General features: G+C 31.4%; 2 protein-coding genes across 2 annotated transcripts; one reads left to right on the plus strand and one right to left on the minus strand.

The window, feature by feature from the left end:
* Window positions 1–911: 911 nt before the first annotated feature.
* Window positions 912–8,947, plus strand: LOC136978421 (uncharacterized). The gene is made up of 2 exons (XM_067274118.1): window positions 912–925; window positions 7,834–8,947. The coding sequence occupies exon 2, from the start codon at window positions 7,852–7,854 to the stop codon at window positions 8,884–8,886; it is 1,035 nt and encodes a 344-aa protein (XP_067130219.1). The 5' UTR covers window positions 912–925; window positions 7,834–7,851; the 3' UTR covers window positions 8,887–8,947.
* Window positions 3,509–4,980, minus strand: LOC136978420 (uncharacterized protein PF3D7_1120000-like). The gene is made up of 6 exons (XM_067274117.1): window positions 4,893–4,980; window positions 4,740–4,817; window positions 4,627–4,669; window positions 4,299–4,422; window positions 3,746–4,044; window positions 3,509–3,651 (listed from the first exon to the last, which is right to left on the minus strand). Exons 2-5 carry the CDS (start codon window positions 4,795–4,797, stop codon window positions 3,853–3,855), a joined length of 417 nt encoding a protein of 138 aa, XP_067130218.1. The 5' UTR covers window positions 4,798–4,817; window positions 4,893–4,980; the 3' UTR covers window positions 3,509–3,651; window positions 3,746–3,852.
* Window positions 8,948–19,207: the final 10,260 nt, after the last annotated feature.

Consider the following 19,207-nt stretch of genomic DNA (forward strand, 5'->3'; position numbering starts at 1 on the left):
ATTAATTAATTTCTAATATTTAATTACTGTACAGTCTTTACATATCCCAAGAATTTGACATATCGTTTGGCGTGTTTATTATATAACAGGCTATGGTTGTTGATGTTTATACGTAACATGTCTGAACACAAGTTTGGAAAAATGTCTGATCATAAGCGACACTAAGATGCTAGCGAAACGAGTGCTAAATACAGACTGATGGAGCATGCGCACAATCCCGAACTTCCCCTCTCCTCGTCACTCGTTATGCGAGGTGCTCGTTAAGCGAGGTTCCACTGTATCATAAATATCAAAACGAACTAATTAACTTTTACATTAATTAACTTTTTACGCGTGGATTTGAATCGGTTAAAATTTATTTATCTTCTATTTAACGTTGTCTTTGACCTCAGCAAATTTCGTAATTCTATACCGTAGAGAAGTTTTTATTTTGGGTAGTTTTTCTGGTTCCTTCCTATATAAATAATACAAATGACCAAAAATTTCGTTATATGTTTGAGTGTTTGCGTTAGCTAGTACATAATCTGCTAGAAACCCGACTTTTTCTACGGCGTTTACGTAAACTTCCCGCGAAAGTCGATTAACAGCTGTTCTCAAGGTCAAACATTGGTAAACACTAGACTGCACGTGTCTCGTAACGGTTGGTATTAGATAAAAAAAATATAGAAATTTAGTATCCCTGAAAGTATGTTTTATAACTAACAGCATTAATTTTATCCTGTAAAAAGTTTATATAAAATCTATAAGTATTTAATATTCCACATCTTACAACTTAGGTTTTTCATTTCTGAACGGTACTTTATTAAATTACTAATAATTGCCCTACTGTAGCCGAGTGCATAAAACCACCAAACTCTGGTAATTAGTCGTGGGTTCGGGGGCAGGCCACGTGGAGTTTTCCGGGTTTTCTTCACGTTAGAAACACGTAAATAGGGTCCAGTTTCCCGTAAAAGTTATTCCGGGATGCATTTCCCTTCGGCAGATCGCTAACGTTTCGCGTAGACATAGCCAAATAAACCAAACTAATTTTAACCAGCGATTATATATTGCGACATTGTCGCAATGCCGGGCTGAAACGTTTCGTCACAATGTTCTCAATTCTTTTAGTGGTGTCTTGCCCTGTGCATCATTTTTCCTTTAACAGTAGAGCCATGCCGGAAATTTATCTCTGTGGTGGGTCGCGACTCCTCTGGGAATTGCGAGAAAATTTTTCAAGGTGTCCAAATTGAAAGAAATTTATTTGACAATAAAAAATACATTATAAGGCTTTTCTTCAACAAGTACCAGTAAGATAGTGGAATGAAATTATATTGTTTATAAAAATATAGTAAATATACAGACAGAAGATGTATTAGTACCTAATTCAGACAGAGGATGACAGGATGAGACTATTTAGTAGCGAGCGAGAGGTTGTCGCAAAGGAGAAGCGAGAAATATCGCTGGCGAGAGCGAATTTCTGGTTCTCGCACATATCTGACAGGGTTTGATATTTATCGCTTTTCGCCTCTTCTTGCCACATATTCTCGCTCGCTCGGAAAATTCACTCTCTCGAATCTGCATAGTCGCATCCTTACACCTTGTAATTTCTAACACAGATCCGAACATAGAAGCAATCATGAGCTTTTTTGCAAGCGATTATCTCACATTTAATTCTTATGATGTAAAGTTTTTTTAAAAGTAATTTTCATTAAATAAATATTTATACCCATATGCATAAATAAAACGATTGTTTCATAAAATTATGTTTTATTCAGACCTGTAATAAGAGAAACATAAGTGCAAATCCCAGAAAGAATTTCCCTTTGACTACGTTGACGATTAAAGAAATGTCTATCTATCTATGTGTCCAGGGGATCGCGACAAAATTTTACTGGGCCTCCTGAAGCTAAGCTTTCCATATCTGATCTCGGCTTTCATCTATCTAACTCCTTTCTTGATATAAATGAAAAACAGGCAGACATGTTTGTCTGTCATGACCTGTAAACTCTGCAATTTTTTCAAATTGTACTTCAATAATTTTTCTATAAACGCGATATTTACGACAACATACATCACACACAATTTATACAATCTGTTTCCAAAATTTAAACACTTTATTATGACAGAAAAACAATTATTCTAACGTTTTTACAAGGTTTTTTTATTTAAATAAGTTTTACGTAAAGTCTTTCGTACGTTAAGGTTAGCAACTTCGATCACGTGTGGGGCCACGTAAGACAGTATTAATTAGTAGCCGTTGTCATCCTCTGTTCCCGGAGGAGGTCAACGGCTACTATTGGTCGAAGTACTTCGACCCCCTTCCGCAACATCCTTTCTTTCTGTTGGAGCAGCGGTATGGTGGCATCGGAATAAGCAAATTACATAATGCGATGTTACCGGAGAGCAAAAACTATTATTTAAGTGGTTTTCGATGGTGCTTGTGATTTAAGTGGTTATCCAAGTTTTTCACGGGAAAATTAGCGACCGGAAGGGCCGCCATTTTGACTACCATAGGTAAATCTAACCCAATTTTTTGTATTATTAAGAATAATTCGAGAATACAAATATAGCACACTACGATGTTCTATTTTTATTGAGAAATTAATTAACAGACAATAATTTTGGAATAGTGTATACAATGCTATTAAGAAAATTATTTTCATGTGCTTTATTTAATCCTAAATTATTTATAGTATTAATATTGTATTGTTCAAAAATATAGCATTATTATACCTTAAAACATTAAGATTTCATTGCAAATATCTAATTAAATAAAGATTTTATGTAGTTTTGTTAATAAGCAATTTTTCGAGACACTTTTAATTCACAGAAAAACTAATCTAATTTTCAGAAATTCAATATAAAATTAATCTCCGTTTATAAAAATAATCTTTAAATATTAAAATTTAACTCAATTGTGTCTAACAAAATTGATTTATGTACTGGGAATTTATCATGAAAGGCTCAAACACTGCAGTTTCTAGATCCAAGTTGTAGTCCTATTGTCTTCTCATTATAGTTATTGAGTATATATTATAAGGCATCATTTGCGCTATATGACTGTTCTCAATTACTATCAGGCCTAGACGTAGCGATGGTTGAACTACGTCTTGATTCACACTGTTCGTAAAAAAGCAGCGCCTGAAAATCTCACAATGAAGTTAAGCCATTATGGGAAGAAAGAGAACAACTTAATTCATATCACTCTTGATCAATTTGGAGCGGTAGATTGGATTGGATTAATGGAATAAGGCAATACAACACACGAGTAATCTGTTAACGAAGGGTGCCTTCCGAGAGGACTTCTCCATAGGAAACTGTCCCTTATTTAGATGTTATAAACGTAAAGAAAATCAGAAAATCTTTTCACAAGTAGCCGTTCGGCCAGGCACGAACCCAGACCAACGTTTAGTAGTGTTATCCATTCGGTCATTAGTAGAATTACTTATTATATTAACGTATTCACGTATTTTAAGTCGTGGTTTTTTTGAACGAAGTGAAATTCCTCAATTGAAAATAAAAATAGATAAACTGTTTTCTAAATTATATTTATTGCAACTTTTATTGTAAGAAAATAAATAGTATCCGATTACAAATCAGGCTTTTAAGAACAGAAGCTTGAAAATAATAAAATACTTTACTTCTTCATATATTAAGGAGTACAAGGATTATCTAAAATATATATATATGTACACATTTAAATACATAAATTAGTTTGAAAAACTTTTAAAAATTAAAATTATAAGTTAAATTTTAAAAATTGTACCTTAAGGACGCTGAAATCTTCTGGTAAAATCCTCGAATGATACAGAATCGTCGTCATCGTACTAAAATACGAATTTAAATATTTAACATCATATCTTAAATGATTAATTAAGGTAAGTGTTTGCAATTGCTTACCACATCAAAATCTCTAGCGTAATGGGTTTGGTTGTGAACCGTTAATTTATCTAAAACATCTTTCCACCAAGATTTAACACGTTCTCTCACGTCTTGTAGAAGATTCTTAGTTTTATCTTCGAGTTCTACACCGAGTTTCTTTAATTTATCCAAGTTTTTCTTGACCTAATTAATATATTTGAAGCTATTTAGTATATTAAGCATAAAATTTTAAAATACTTTTAACAAAAGAAAATTAGAAAAAAAATTAATTGCATTTGATAACTTTAAACGTTAAAGAATGGTTCAATGTGCGTTTAGCCAATCACCGTAAAGACAACCATACTGTTCATCCAATAGCAGTGAAGATAAGATTAAACGGAGTATTTTTAAGTAAAATTTGAACTTTTGTTAAGCAAAAAATATATTAATTTATAAACCTCATCTATTAAGTCTTGGCTGACGTTTTTTCCACGTTGCAAAGCATCCTTAATGTCTTGCAAAACGTGATTCAAAGCATCCTTTATTTTATTTCCAAGTTCAGTTTTCATGTCTTCATGAATTCTAGTTTATAATAATATTGAATATATTAATTATATATTTAATATTTAATATATACAAAGGTGCTACCAAGTCTATTAAACCGAGATCTAAGCTATGATTTTGTTAAGCTATTTTACATTTGCTTTTTAACCGGTCTTAATATCAAAAAAGGCTCCTATATATAAATTTATTTTTGGCATATCTTAATGATAAAAAGATACTTACTCCTCGGCATATGAAGGATAGTCACCATCAGAAACGACGAAACCTTTGTTACAAACCAAAAATCAATGATTGTAACTGTACAGTTAAAATGATGCAAATGTATCATTGCTTACCTTCTTCCACATAAGCATATGCCAAACCGAATAACAGAATAACGGCCAAAAACTTCATTTTGGAAAGAATTTCTTATACTAGAATTAGGAATTTATTAAATTATACATGAAATTAATAAACTTATAAGGAAGAAAAGCGAACAAATTACCTACCCGAAACCTTACGACTTATTAAAAAGTACCGGAGACCTCAATGTACAATGTAATTTGTAAATTAAATTAATTCCTTTATATACATTTTATAATCTTTTAAAATTAACTGATAAAATATCTTTTGATATAAAAATTATGTCTTAATTATTATCATAAACACTAATTGCAACATAAAGAAAAAACTGGGACACTAACTTTCATTTTTAATGATTTTAACATGAAAATTTATAAAAATTTTAAATTTAATATAGGAATTAACTTAGAAAGTACCTAAAATTCAAAACACAAAATTAATTTTAAAACTTATTTAAATTAAATAATCCTTTATCAAAATAAGTTATATAAATTTTAATTATCTTAAATTCAGTTTATCAATTGGCAGGTGTTCCCTTTCTTCCAGACAATGTTTTATTTAAGATTTGACTTATGATTAATTCTAAATTTAGCAAAATGACGTTTTTAACTGCCGTACGTTTTTAAAATATTACATTTTAATACATTTGAATATTCTTGTTTGGCTGGACATAAATCATTAAATTCCATCCCCAAAAAGAAAAACTAAGGCATGTATTGTGTGGAATTAGAACCAATGTTCTTTGCATTGAAAAGCATATTATATATTTGTTTTATGAGTATGTATTTGCTTTATGTAAAAGGTCTGAGACAGGAATTATGTCCCTCTCTGACAAAACTCTACAGTATCATTTGACACTGTAGAGTTTTTCTCATTACCTAGAAAGTTATCTTGATCATTTCAGCAGAAGATAGTCAGAGTTCGGATCTTGCCGAGTAATTTCTCTCTTTGGCATGTTCTTTATGCCACCCAAACCCATAAACAGTACGTACCATATGCTTTATGTAAACGTTCTTTAATAACATATTGAATATCATGTAAGATTATTTCTAATCTAGGAGAGAGACCACTTACATACGTTTTCTATCTTAATACTCTTTGGACATATATATGTAGAATAGCCCAAATATTTTATTTTTTAAATTACCACCCTTTACAAAATGCATTTCGGGTCCTCTTAGTCCCTCATCATTTGCAAAGCGGGGCCTTTATAATAATGTTTTTAATTTTACAAATATTTTTAAAATTTCTCTATGTCTAACAATAAATATCGACTTAGGCTTAGTAAACACTATAATTTCAATTTTTAGAAATTATAATTTATATCACTGTGTCAGGTAACTATTGTTGTGCTATTATACCCAACAATAATGGAATTTCCTCCATTTTTCTGAAATTGCTGTTAATTTCTGGCAACGTGTATTAAGTCCATTTCTGGAGATCCGTGTGGACGTTAGCATTAGTATTTTGAATCCTCTTTGATATTTCGATGTCTTCTTCGAGGTGGTGTAAATTTTCTACAACGTTCTTCATCTGCCTTGCACATAAATAGAAATAATCTTTGTTGGTGTATCTTTGTAAGTATTCACTCTGCTTTCTTCAACCAGATTTGAAAGTTTTCCAAAGAATCACTATTATCATTTATTTATATAGTAGAACTGTGTTTTATTCAGTTAAATAAATACTTTTATCATAAATTTGATATATTGTTAGAAGCGAAAAATTGAGTTACTTGTCATGAAATTTGTGAAATGTAGAAAATATTTCTATGAAATTTTTTCTTGATGCATTAAATATTTATTTTGAACACTTTTTCCATGTTTAGAATAGCGTAAATTGTAACTTAGCACGGTGTGGTAAAGGATTTTCTTACTATGAAACCATGTCAACATGAAAGTGATAAGTTGAGAAGAAAGACGTTGTAGATGGGTGTAGGCTAATAGGAAAGAAATTATATGAAATTAGAAGGATAATAATGATCTGTAATAACTTATATTCTTTCATTGCTCGTGAATGGAAGTACCATATACAGTGTTAAATGTAACGAAGAAGATACAAACAGTAACAGAAGCGACAGACAAATACGTACTGAACAAGTATTCGTTAAGAAATTTATTATTTTTGTAATTTTTATAATACTTTAACAGAAATTCTTACTACAGTATCAAATTTCATCATTATAAAATCTTATAACAATTAAATGTTAATTTAAAAAAATCTATCCTATTGATTTCCTTCTAAATAAAATTATTGCATTCTTAGTACACTCTTGATTCACTAGTTCCGGATAATCAAGAGCGTATCATTACTCACAGAATGTAATACAGTAATTTTACAACGGTACCAGATTAACCGGAATAAAATGTTATCCCGGTTAATCTAGTACCGTGTGAATTTCGTATAGTAAATGGAAGAAATAAATTTTATTGAAAGGTGTTATTCTTTTTTTTCTCCATTCTGGCTTACAATACGTATAAGTATAAAACGATTTTACATCTAAAGGCATTTTTATATTCTCGATTACTCCGCTTCCTAATTAATGCAATCACGAATAATCGAGAGTTTACTGTAAAATCTATCAAATTTCAAAATGAGAGAAGAAATTGCCATAAATTTTAAATAATTTCATTTAAATTTAATAATTTTATTGTATTATATTAACACATATAATTAATTTTATATTTAACGTTATTAAGTTGAAGAAAATTTTCTATTTTTTTCTTTTAATAAAAGTAATTCAGCAAAATTAGAGAATTTTTCTGCTTTCTGAACCTTACAAAAGGGGTTGAAATAATCAAGATCATTTAAATTCAAATCTTAAATTATTTCACGTTACTTTTAGGTTTCTTTTTACCTGTATGATTAAACAATGATTTATTATTGTTAAAATTTATTATTACTCTTACAATAAAAGCAGGTATTATCTTTTACATAAAACCTGAATTGGTAGAAATCTTAGCAAAGCCCAGTCCACTGAACGAAGCTCATTTCGTAAGTAATTAATGCACTCAAAATGTTTTCTATATGTTCAAGGTTTAAATTTTTTTAAAATAAATTTAGGAAATTCCAGTATCAACAACAATACAGACAAAAATTAAATGTAACATGGATAAATTAATCATATTGAGTGAATCTACGCAAAGTAATATTAAATTAGAGCAGAAAAACATCGATAGCATTAATTTAAGTAGTAAACATTTGAAATTATCCCAAAAAGAACAGGAAATTTTGGAGAAATTCATTAAATCTTACACCTCTTCCATTCTCGAAAAATTCATTAGGAATATTCAGAAAATCAGAATGTCTGAAAAATTACAAAAAGATTTAAAATATGTCATCAGAGATCTTATAATTAATGGCCCTTTACAAAAAGATTTGGATATATTCGGATACGATGCTAATCGTGAATCATCTTGTGAAAAAAATCCTATAAGATCTCCTGGCAATGACGATGATGATGGTTACTTTAATAATAAACATACCACAAATTCTACTTTATCGAAAGATAAGAAGAATGATCGTTTATCATCTGAAATTTGGAAAAAATGTCAATTAGTAATTAATACATTATTAAAGAATTTATTGGGGAGGAAAAGCCATGGTGTAAAAGAATTGCGTGAACATGACGATTCCTCGCATATTTATAAAGATCAAAGTGTTAATTTGAAAAGATATATCACAATTCGTGAAATTTTGAGAAAAATTTTAGATGTAATAATTAATTTTGATGAGGCTACAATAATAAATGAAAGAATGTCTTCATCATTAATTACCAGAAAAGATTATAAGGGATCTTCAGCATTCTGCTTAACAGATAAAATTAATGTAGCTAATCTCAGATTTAGTTCTAACGAATGGATTAATATTGCATTGAAGGAACATAATTCTTTGACTGACATTAAAGAAGGTACTCATTTCTCATCAATATTTAATAAAAATGATTTTTGTGGAAGCTCGTCAAAAATTATAGATGATGAGGTTATCCAACATTTAACTACAAAATTCGAAGAAGATTTACTTCAGATTTCTTCGGAAATATTCCCTACAATTACAGTCGATCAACATTCAATGATAGAACATTATCCAATAAAATGTTCTTCTTCTTCACTAGACATAACGTCAGATAAAAAAATCACGTAATTATTCTGAGAATTCTTCATCAGGAGGGGATTTTGCTAATGGTTCTACTGAAGAAGTTAATTAAGAGTAAGAAATAATTCATAGACATTGAAGAAAACAATAAAAACATTGCTGTTTAGGAATTAAGAAACATTCTTGTCATAATCAAAGTCATAATAATTGCAAAGCAATATAAAATATATATAATATTGTCCGCTATACTAAAGCATCTATAATGTACATTAAAGGATTAAAAATATAATAAATTATATCAAAAATTATGTTTTAACAATTTTATAGTGATTCTCATTATTGGAAAATATATACCATAAAAATAGAATATTTTTTTATTCCTAATAACGACGTTTGTGTTTAATTTTCTGTTTTTATAATTATACTGATGCTGCTGATATATTCAAAACAGTGTGGTAATGATGTACAATAGACGTTCTTTAATCCGGCATTCTCTGCAAAATAACCGATAATCCGGCACCAAATGATCTATTTAATGCTAGAATTCTAGAGGGTACTTGACACTTAAGGCCGCAACAAAAATACCGTATATGTATCAAAAATAAATATTATATATCCATAAATCATTTATGGTAAATGGCAATTTTCTGCAAATACTTATTAGCTTTTCTGCAACTTCTTCAATGAATCTTATCACAGTTATTTATACACTATCGTTTTCAGGCTGATTAAAGAGGTGCATAAAATAATAGAAAGCATACTGCAGCGCGCACTGATAAAAAATGTACAGCAATGTCAGCATCTTCAAATCGTATATAACTTATGGAATGTGAATAAATTACAGATACGTCAGATAATTCTGCACCGCTCTGGTCACACACATGCCAAACGTCTACTGTATTATAAGTATAATAAACGAAGAAATTCCTATCTGAAAATTTTCTTGTTTACTGCATATCATATATATTTATTATTATTTGTAAATAATAATAATAATTCCATTGTTTAAATATTGTCTTAAAGTATTTAATTTTCAAAATCACAAAATGAATTTCATGATAACGATAACGTTTATATTTAATGGGATGTTTTTGTTATGGTCATAATAATTCTTTTTTTTCTAAAAATTTCAATATATAGACTCAAAGTTGTTATTCGAAACTTCACGACATATTCCACGTTGAAGATGAATTGTCTTACACTATGGTACCTTATAAAGGTCAAAATTATCACATATATTCAGTAAAAATTACAAATAATGTAGATGATAATGAATATTTTGAAGAGTTTATGCTTTTACAATACCCAAAAGATAGAAATTTACGGATTTTGTTCACTAATTTGAAGTCCCTCATAACTTGCAAAGGAGTCAAAGAAGTGGAAACCAAGAACATTGTGCAAAATTTTTTATATTTTGTGTGGATTGTGTAGAGAATTTCAAAAGATAATGATTAAATATTTTTATAGTTAAAGCAATTTTGAATAATTTTTAGTATGTGATTATTGTTAGTAAAATTTGAAAACATATTTCCATCTCTATTAATTCTTTCAGATTGTTTGTGTGTTGTCGTTTATAATAAACGAAATTTTTCATCGCTGGTAGATTTGTTTTGAAACAATTTAAATGTATTTATTGAAAAAATATTCAATTCTAATTTATTAGAAAATTGTAACAACCATACTGTAGGTACTACATCATTATCAAGTTATTTATGAAGGGTAGAGAATTATACGTTCTCCACAAACGTAATAAAACGTAACATTTAAAAATATATGTTATTTTACTAATAAATTAAGAAAATACATTTATTATTTAATTTTAATTAATTTATAAAAAATTATAAATTACTTCAATTTAATCGTTTGTTTTGCAACAATCTTCCTCCTCTATCTTTGTTTTCTTCCTCCTTTTTCTTTGTTTACTTGAATGAAAAGATCTGCGAATTTATTGCGATTGTTTACATTTTACTTCGAAGGTTGGAGGCGGGGGTTTTTCGCAGCAATTTTTTCCTTTCACAAGTCTGTGATTAGTTAAAGTAATACCAACAAAGACATAAGATACCCAATAAAACCTTAGAAGGCCCTTTTTGATTGTTTTCGGACAACTGTGTAGTTAACTGCGAAGATTTACTGTAGAATGGTAAGGGGATGTATTTACCGAAAAATATTTATGGCCCAGGGGTAGTAACAAACACTTATATTGGCTTAAACAAAGTCAATCAACCTAAAGAAGAGCGAATCAAAGCTAAGATCGCTCGAAAACTTGAATATAATGAAAATTAATCGAAATTTTTATTAATTTTTTAATTTACACCAAACGGTGTATTTCGAATTACCAATTAACGAAAAAGTCACGTGATATACACCTATCGCTATTTAACCGCCTGGAGAGGGTTAACAAACTACATATTTTTAAGCTAAACCTCTTGGTTAAATGCGAGCACTTGATAAATTTTAGTTAATAATAACCCTAGTTTAGAAAGAATATTTTTGAAAATCAGATGAATGATAACCTGTAAAATTATATAGTATAATAGGAATAAATTTTTTGAATTTATAATTTAAATTACAGTGGTTATAAGCAATCCCGTAATAATCACTTGTTAAGTGATTGTGGTCCCTTACTCTGATATCATTATTATTAAACCCCTCCTTACATATATGACATTGATGTTTATAATTCATAAGTTTTAGTGAAACCATTGGGTTGTTTGGAAAACAATTTCGTTTTTTTATTACTAGAGGAATTAGATGTATTTTTACCAGCCAATTTTGTTTTAAACCACATTTTCATTATATACTTTGACAGCTGACATTTTAAGGCGTATTTGTAAAAAAATTTTTGTTTGATTCTGTACAATTCTTTTTTTTTTCGGTGACCCATCAAATACGGAAGCATCATTTTCGGCATATTTTGCTTTTTTATAATTAAAAAACCAAGATGTTGTTCAAACAAGAAAAAAATTGTGGTAAATGTTTGGAGAAAATGTGTTGAGAGAAAGACAGTGCCAAAACTGGTTTACAAAATTGCGTTCTGGCAATTTTAATATCGAAGTTACACCACATTCTGGATGGCCATTCGAAGCCAACGAAAACAAAATAAAGGTACCGATCGAAGCGATCTGCCGTATAACAACAAGTGAAATCACTAAGAGATTAAATCTGTTAAATTGAACGGTTTATTATTACTTAAAACGAATTGGTTTCGTTTCAAAGCACGATATATGGGTTCCACACGTTATTAACGAGAGATGCTTTCTATGGTGGGATTTTAGAGAAATTCTTTTTGAGTTTTTATCAGAAAATTTAACAATTGATTCGAAAGTGTACTGCCATGGAGTAAACAAATTGAGTAATATCATCAAACAAAAAAAGCTAGAATTGATCGACAAACAAAGTGTAGTGTTTTACCATGATAATGCCAAATTTCACACAAGTTTGGTAACTGGTCAGAAACTGTTATAGCTTAGATGGGATGTGTTATCGCACCAACCATATTCGCCAGATCCGGCACACTCAGATTATTACTTGTTCCGGTCTATACAAATTTTTTTAAACTGTAAGACATTTACTTGAAATGACAATGTCAAAAATCACTTGGATCAGTTTTTTTTTGTAAACAACGATCAAAATTTTTATGAATGTGAAATCATGCTACTACCAGAAACAATGGTCAATATATAATTCAATAAAATATTTATTTATTATAAGAATATTGCATTTATTCTTCTATAGAAAAAACGAAATTACTTTCTGAACAACCTAATAGAATTTAGATCTATAGCGTTTACAGGAACTTCTAGAATTGATTCAAAATCAGGATAAATTACTACAGGGTGATATAATTGCTTCTCGTAATTACTAAATTTAGCAATTGCCTTTTCTCCAGTCAAACGTAGAAACTTTTTGATATTTATAATTAGAACATAATTTTACATGCTTGTTTAAAGTATGGCTTCTTTGAAAGCCTATAAGACATCGTTCACAAAATTTTGTGTTCCTGATTTTTCTGACAATAGTCTGTTAATGTTTCTAATTAGAAAATAATGAGATTTATATAATAACAAATTAATTTTTTTTCAAATTAATATTTACTTATATAAATACGATAAATTATTTTTTTTGCATCCAAATGCCTGAATTTTTAAACCATTATCTTTTTCGAATGATGGGATATTTCTAATATTTACCGGAAATTTTAGAGTATTCGTATTTAAATATTTCAAAAATCTTCCTGTATGAATAAATTGAATTTTTGCTGTTGGCAAACTCGATGCAAACTAGCAATTATACGGTATAAAAAAACGGTAATTATCATTATATTTAATATTCAACAAGCAATGCTTATTAATTAAATGCTTTGGAAGGATATTACCGCATCCACCATTCTCAGCCTTATAAATTCCTAAATGAATATCCAAAAATATAATTTCCTTAATAATCCACTCTGGTCCATTTTTTATAAACTGATCGATGAAATTTAAAAGTGTATCAAAAGCATTTGTTAACCTTTTATCAATTATATACTAAGATAAAATATGTTTTACTTGACTAGAGAAAAACACATCCTAATACGTAATAATTTCATTTTTTTTAATCTATATATATAATCGAGACGAGTTGATGATAATAATAATAATCAGCGCAGACCCCAAACGGTTAGGAGTTGAAAGTTGAAATTTGGTACACAGTTAGGGTAAGTCACGAGAACGCACACTAAGAAGGGATTTTTCGAAATTTTTCCCCACGGGGGAGATGGACAGGTTTCAGGCTTCGTCCATCAACAATGGAAGTGTTACGTAACAATGGAATTTTCGACAATGGAATTGTCAACAATAGAAGTGTCAACAATGGACGTTCAACAATGGAAGTGTTAAGAGAAAGCGACATGCAAAACGCAGATGCAGTTCTTTTCGTTTTTTCAAGAAATCGAACCTATTTTTAGACCTATCTACAAATTCTGTAATTAGTGTGGAAACAGGAAGATCCAATTCTTGCATTCTGTGAAAACGAGTAAGGTTGAATATAACGTAATAATCTTAATATTCGCTAAAACGGTTAGCAGTTGAAAGTTGAAATTTGGTACACAGTCAGGGTACCAAATTTAAGTACCAAAGTGTTAAGTAACAATGAAAGTGTCAACAATGGAATTGTTAAGTAACAATGGAGAACAAGAGAAAGCGACGTGCGAGATTTATGTGCGCTGGAAAAAAAAGAAAAAAAAAAGAGTAATATGTTAGAACATATTCGATTTTCAAATTTAAATAGATTAGTTCGGTTTTTCTCGACCATTCTTCTTTAGATGAAAATCGAACGATATAATCAGAACATGTCGTGAAAATCGAACAATATTAGAACATTCAATTTTCAAATTCGACTTTTCTTTAGAAATACTTAGTTCTTTGATGAAATTATTCTTTTTCTTTTGTGACTATAACGTAATAATCTTAATCTTCGCTATCGTTACTTTTGCCCGAGCAACGCCAGGCCTACCTGCTAGTATTTTATAAATTTTATCTTTAAATTTAATAAAAATTTCATTCTCGAAAAAATTAAATCATCATTGGTCAAAATATTATAAATAGTAATTCTAATATTTTCAAATAAAATACTTGGATCTGTATAATCTATATATATAATCGAAATGGTTAATAATAATAATAATAATAATAATAATAATAATAACTCTCCCGTGGTCACCACCTGGTCGTGGTGGGAGAGCCCAGTAATTTTACTGATCCATAGGGCAATGCAGGCTGGAGCACAAGCTCCTGGTAGGGACACCCATGCCAGTAAGGTCTATGGGGAGAAATGAAGCTAAGAGTGACCACACCCACATTCTGTGGAGATATTTATTATGGTAATAACTAGATCAAAGTGTGATACCGGCTCGGACGTCGCCCGGGTTAACAAGGTCCGCGTTCGTGGGTTAGGCAGAGGCTCACGTTCGAAAAATAGGTCACAGTCTCCCTTGGTTACCGGTGGCAAAAGTAGCACCGGCCCAAGCATGGCTACTGCAATGCCCTCAACAGATGTCAGGAACCAACCCAGCCTTGGTGTTTCTGTGGCAATGCATCCACAGACCACAAAGGCTGGAAAACCACGCCAACGGATGAAATGGACAGTAGAAATGAACGAGTTTATCATCCGTACTTACTACACCATCACAAAACTTGAAACAAACATGACAGCATACAGACAACAACTACACCATAGATTCACACAACAATATCCTCACCTCACTGTCACCGAACAAAGGGTTGTTGATCAAAAAAGAACAATTATACACAACAACCTTATTCCACAAACAACACTTGAACTTATCAAACAACAGGTTGCTGATCAAATACATCAACAGACAGAAACATCTAACATTAATGAAGATCATGTAACCTGTCAGGATAATCCAGCAACAAGCATTGATAATAACACACATACAACAATTACCACTAATGATACTACAGACACTTCCTCATCCATCACTGATAACATAGACTATGGATTTAGTTAATACGCTCTCACTTATATTTCAGGAAACACTCACTAAATATACAGGCACAGATCCCACACAACGACCACGAATACCAAAAATCAACACGTCAAAAGAAGTAGGAAAAACACTAAATTATGTAAACACTCACTTACTACCACACTACATTCATTCAATTTCTACACTCGCAGACATTCATACATTAGTTTATGCTGGGGCAGTCACAGTAGTGACACACCATGGACTGAAAGTACAATCACAGACAAATACACAGAAAACACAATTCTATCACAAGCCTGCCTGGCAGAGAAGAATAGAAACACAAATAAATGACATTAGACAGCAATTAGGCAGGCTGACACAATACACTAAAAACAACATAACACCCAAATTAAGGAAACAGCTCAAAAACATTTTCAAGAAAATAAAAACACACACAAAACATGAACATCACAACACACGCATTACAGAATACATTGATACACTAAAACAAAAACTTGCTGCCAAAGCACGTAGACTCAAACGATACAAAACATGTACACTACGAAAACAACAAAATAAATTATTTACAAACAATGAAAAACTCTTTTACAGACAAATTAATAACAAAGCAAACACTGATACACAGCACAGTGGCACACCAACAGAAGAAGAACTCACAACATATTGGTCTTCTCTTTGGTCCAGTGCTGTCACGCACAATGCTGAAGCAGGCTGGATCGAGGAGGAGAACAGAAACTTACACAACATACCAACTATGCCCTGTGTTGAAATAAGCATACGTGATTTCCAATACACTGTTAACAGAACACACAACTGGAAGACACCTGGTGTAGACAACATTCACAATTTCTGGTACAAAAAGTTTACATCACTGCACCAGGAACTAGCTAAACACCTAACACACATCATCATCAATCCACAAGACATGCCAAATTTTCTTACTCAGGGCATCACCTACATGAAACCTAAAAACAACAATACCACAGACCCCACACAATACAGACCAATTACATGTCTTCCAACACTCTACAAATTATTGACATCCTGTATTGCAAACAAAATATACAAACATGTTGAAGAACACGACATTCTAACAGAACAACAAAAAGGTTGCCGTAGAAATCACAAGGGATGCAAAGAACAGTTACTCATAGATTCAGTCATTCTACGGCAAGCACACAAACAACACAGAAACATACACATGGCATATATAGACTACAGAAAAGCATTCGACAGTGTTCCACACAGTTGGCTGCTACATATTCTACACATGTACAAAATACATCCATCACTCATTACATTCTTTCAAAACACTATGCAGCACTGGAGAACAACACTACATCTCAGGGTTCATAACACTTCCATACAAACAAACCAAATCTTTATTAGGCGAGGAATTTTTCAAGGAGATTCCTTGAGTCCTCTCTGGTTCTGCCTAGCCTTGAACCCATTATCCAACATGTTAAACAACACGCAATATGGCTACAATATCAGGCATGAAAAAACAACACAGTATACACTGTCACATCTTATGTACATGGATGACATAAAACTTTATGCATCCACACAAAAACAACTTTATCAACTCCTACAAATCACACATTCATACACCAAGGACATACAAATGGAATTTGGCCTAGATAAATGCAAAACACTTCACATAGAAAAAGGAATCCTGAAGAAAGAAGATTTTGCACTTGGAAATGGAGACGTTATTGAATCCATGGAAGAGGGCGAGTTCTACAAGTATTTAGGATTCCAACAGGCCAAACTAACAGAACATACACAAATAAAGCAAAGATTAATTAAAGAATACCAAAGTAGGTTAAATGCTATTCTCAGAACACAGTTAAATGCAAAACACACAGTTAAAGCAATAAACACATATGTCATCCCAGTACTCACATATTCTTTTGGAGTTATACATTGGACTCACACAGATCTTGAGCAACTCCAAAGGAAAACAAGAACTACACTTACTAAGCATAAACAACATCATCCTAAATCCGCCACAGAAAGATTAACCCTTCCACGTAAAGATGGCGGACGTGGCCTGATTGACATAGTTAACCTTCACTACAAACAAATACAGTCACTGCGAGAGTTTTTCTACAAAAAACAAGAAACATCACAATTACATAAAGCAGTAACTCTAGCAGACTCGAATAACACTCCATTAAACTTACACTCACATCATATGGACACAACACAACATATAAAGAGCATAGACACCATTAAGCAATCGTGGGCTCGAAAGGCACTCCATGGCAGGCATCCTTATGATCTGGCCCATGATTTTGTCGACAAAACTGCGTCAAACAGCTGGTTAGCTCGGGGATGACTCTTTGGGGAGACAGAAGGATTCATGATTGTTATACAGGATCAGGTCATAAATACTAAAAACTACAGAAAACACATACTCAAAGATGCAACACTCACAAATGACACATGCAGAAAATGTCACATCATGCCAGAAACTATACAACACATCACCTCTGGTTGCAAGCTCTTGGCACAGACAGATTATCTACACAGAGGTAATCAAGTAGCAAATATAATACACCAAGAGTTTGCAAAGAAACACAAATTAGTAGACATCCACGAACCATACTACAGATACATTCCACAGACAGTATTGGAAAACAACACTCACAAAATGTACTACGACAAAGCCATAATCACAGATAAAACAATTTACCACAACAGACCAGACACCACACTCATTGACAAACACAATAAAGTCACATACATTATAGACATATTCATTCCAAACACTCACAATATACAAAACGCATGCACTGAAAAAATTAGCAAGTACACAGAACTCGCCCACAAAATAAGGCAACTGTGGAGGATGGATAAGGTGCTTATTGTACCTGTTGTTCTCTCCTCTACAGGTGTCATACCACACACACTACACAAAAGCCTGGGCACATTACAATTGAATAGAAACACATACATCACACTACAGAAGGCCACTATATTGAATACATGTCATATTGTGAGAAAATTCTTGAATACAGACACACACACTGATACACTTCTTTAATTTCTGTTTTGGTTACTATGCCTTGACTTTGGTCCGGCATGGTACACAGCCACCGGTGCTAACCGAGTATATCTCACTTAACCCAACATAATAATAATCAGCGCAGAGCCCAAACGGTTAGGTGTTGAAAGTTAAAATTTGGTACACAGTTAGGGTACGTCACGAAGACGCACACTAAGAAGGGATTTTTCGAAATTTCTCCCCACGGGGAAGATGAACAGGATTAAGGCTTAACAATTCCATCAACAATGGAAGTGTTACGTAACAAGAGAAAGCGACGTGCAAGACGCAGATGCAGTTTTTTTTTTGTTTTTGCAGGAAATCGAACATACTTTTATACCCATCTAAAAATTCTCTAATTAGTCTGGAAACAGGGGATCCCAATTGTTGCATTCTGTGAAAACAGGTAAGGTTGACTATAATGTAATTATCTTAATCTTCGCTATCGTTAATTTTACCCGAGCAACACCGGGCCCACCCGCTAGTTAGAGATAAATCTGTAACTTCTGACATAACCTTTGAAGGCTTCTTTTCTTAATACAAATGTGAAAGCCGTACGATATTACCACAGAATAAATTTTTATAGACTTAAAATTATATGTAAAATCATTATACAAATAATTTTATATACTTAAACCATAAATTTTTCTATATAATTAAAATTATACAATAAAAAACATACTATTAAAAGGAGAACTTTTTGTTTCAAACATAATTAAAATATGGTATAGTCCTTTTTCCAAATGCTGTCGTATAGCGATGAATGCTTGTTTATACTTGTTAAAATCTTTCACATTGATGTTATATTTGTTAGGCAGATATGATCT

This window comes from Centruroides vittatus, unplaced genomic scaffold (assembly GCF_030686945.1).
Source record: "Centruroides vittatus isolate TY-2023 unplaced genomic scaffold, ASM3068694v2 contig_538, whole genome shotgun sequence".
Taxonomy (NCBI): Eukaryota; Metazoa; Arthropoda; class Arachnida; order Scorpiones; family Buthidae; genus Centruroides; species Centruroides vittatus.

Excerpts from the sequence above, each read along its gene's own strand:
- LOC136978420 (XM_067274117.1), bottom strand. The coding sequence starts at position 4,797 with ATGAAGTTTTTGGCCGTTATTCTGTTATTCGGTTTGGCATATGCTTAT. Across the intron at positions 4,670-4,739 it reads ATATGCTTATGTGGAAGAAG|GTTTCGTCGTTTCTGATGGT; the intron begins GTAAGCAATGAT and ends TTTGTAACAAAG. Across the intron at positions 4,045-4,298 it reads GCCAAGACTTAATAGATGAG|GTCAAGAAAAACTTGGATAA; the intron begins GTTTATAAATTA and ends TATATTAATTAG.
- LOC136978421 (XM_067274118.1), top strand. The coding sequence starts at position 7,852 with ATGGATAAATTAATCATATTGAGTGAATCTACGCAAAGTAATATTAAA.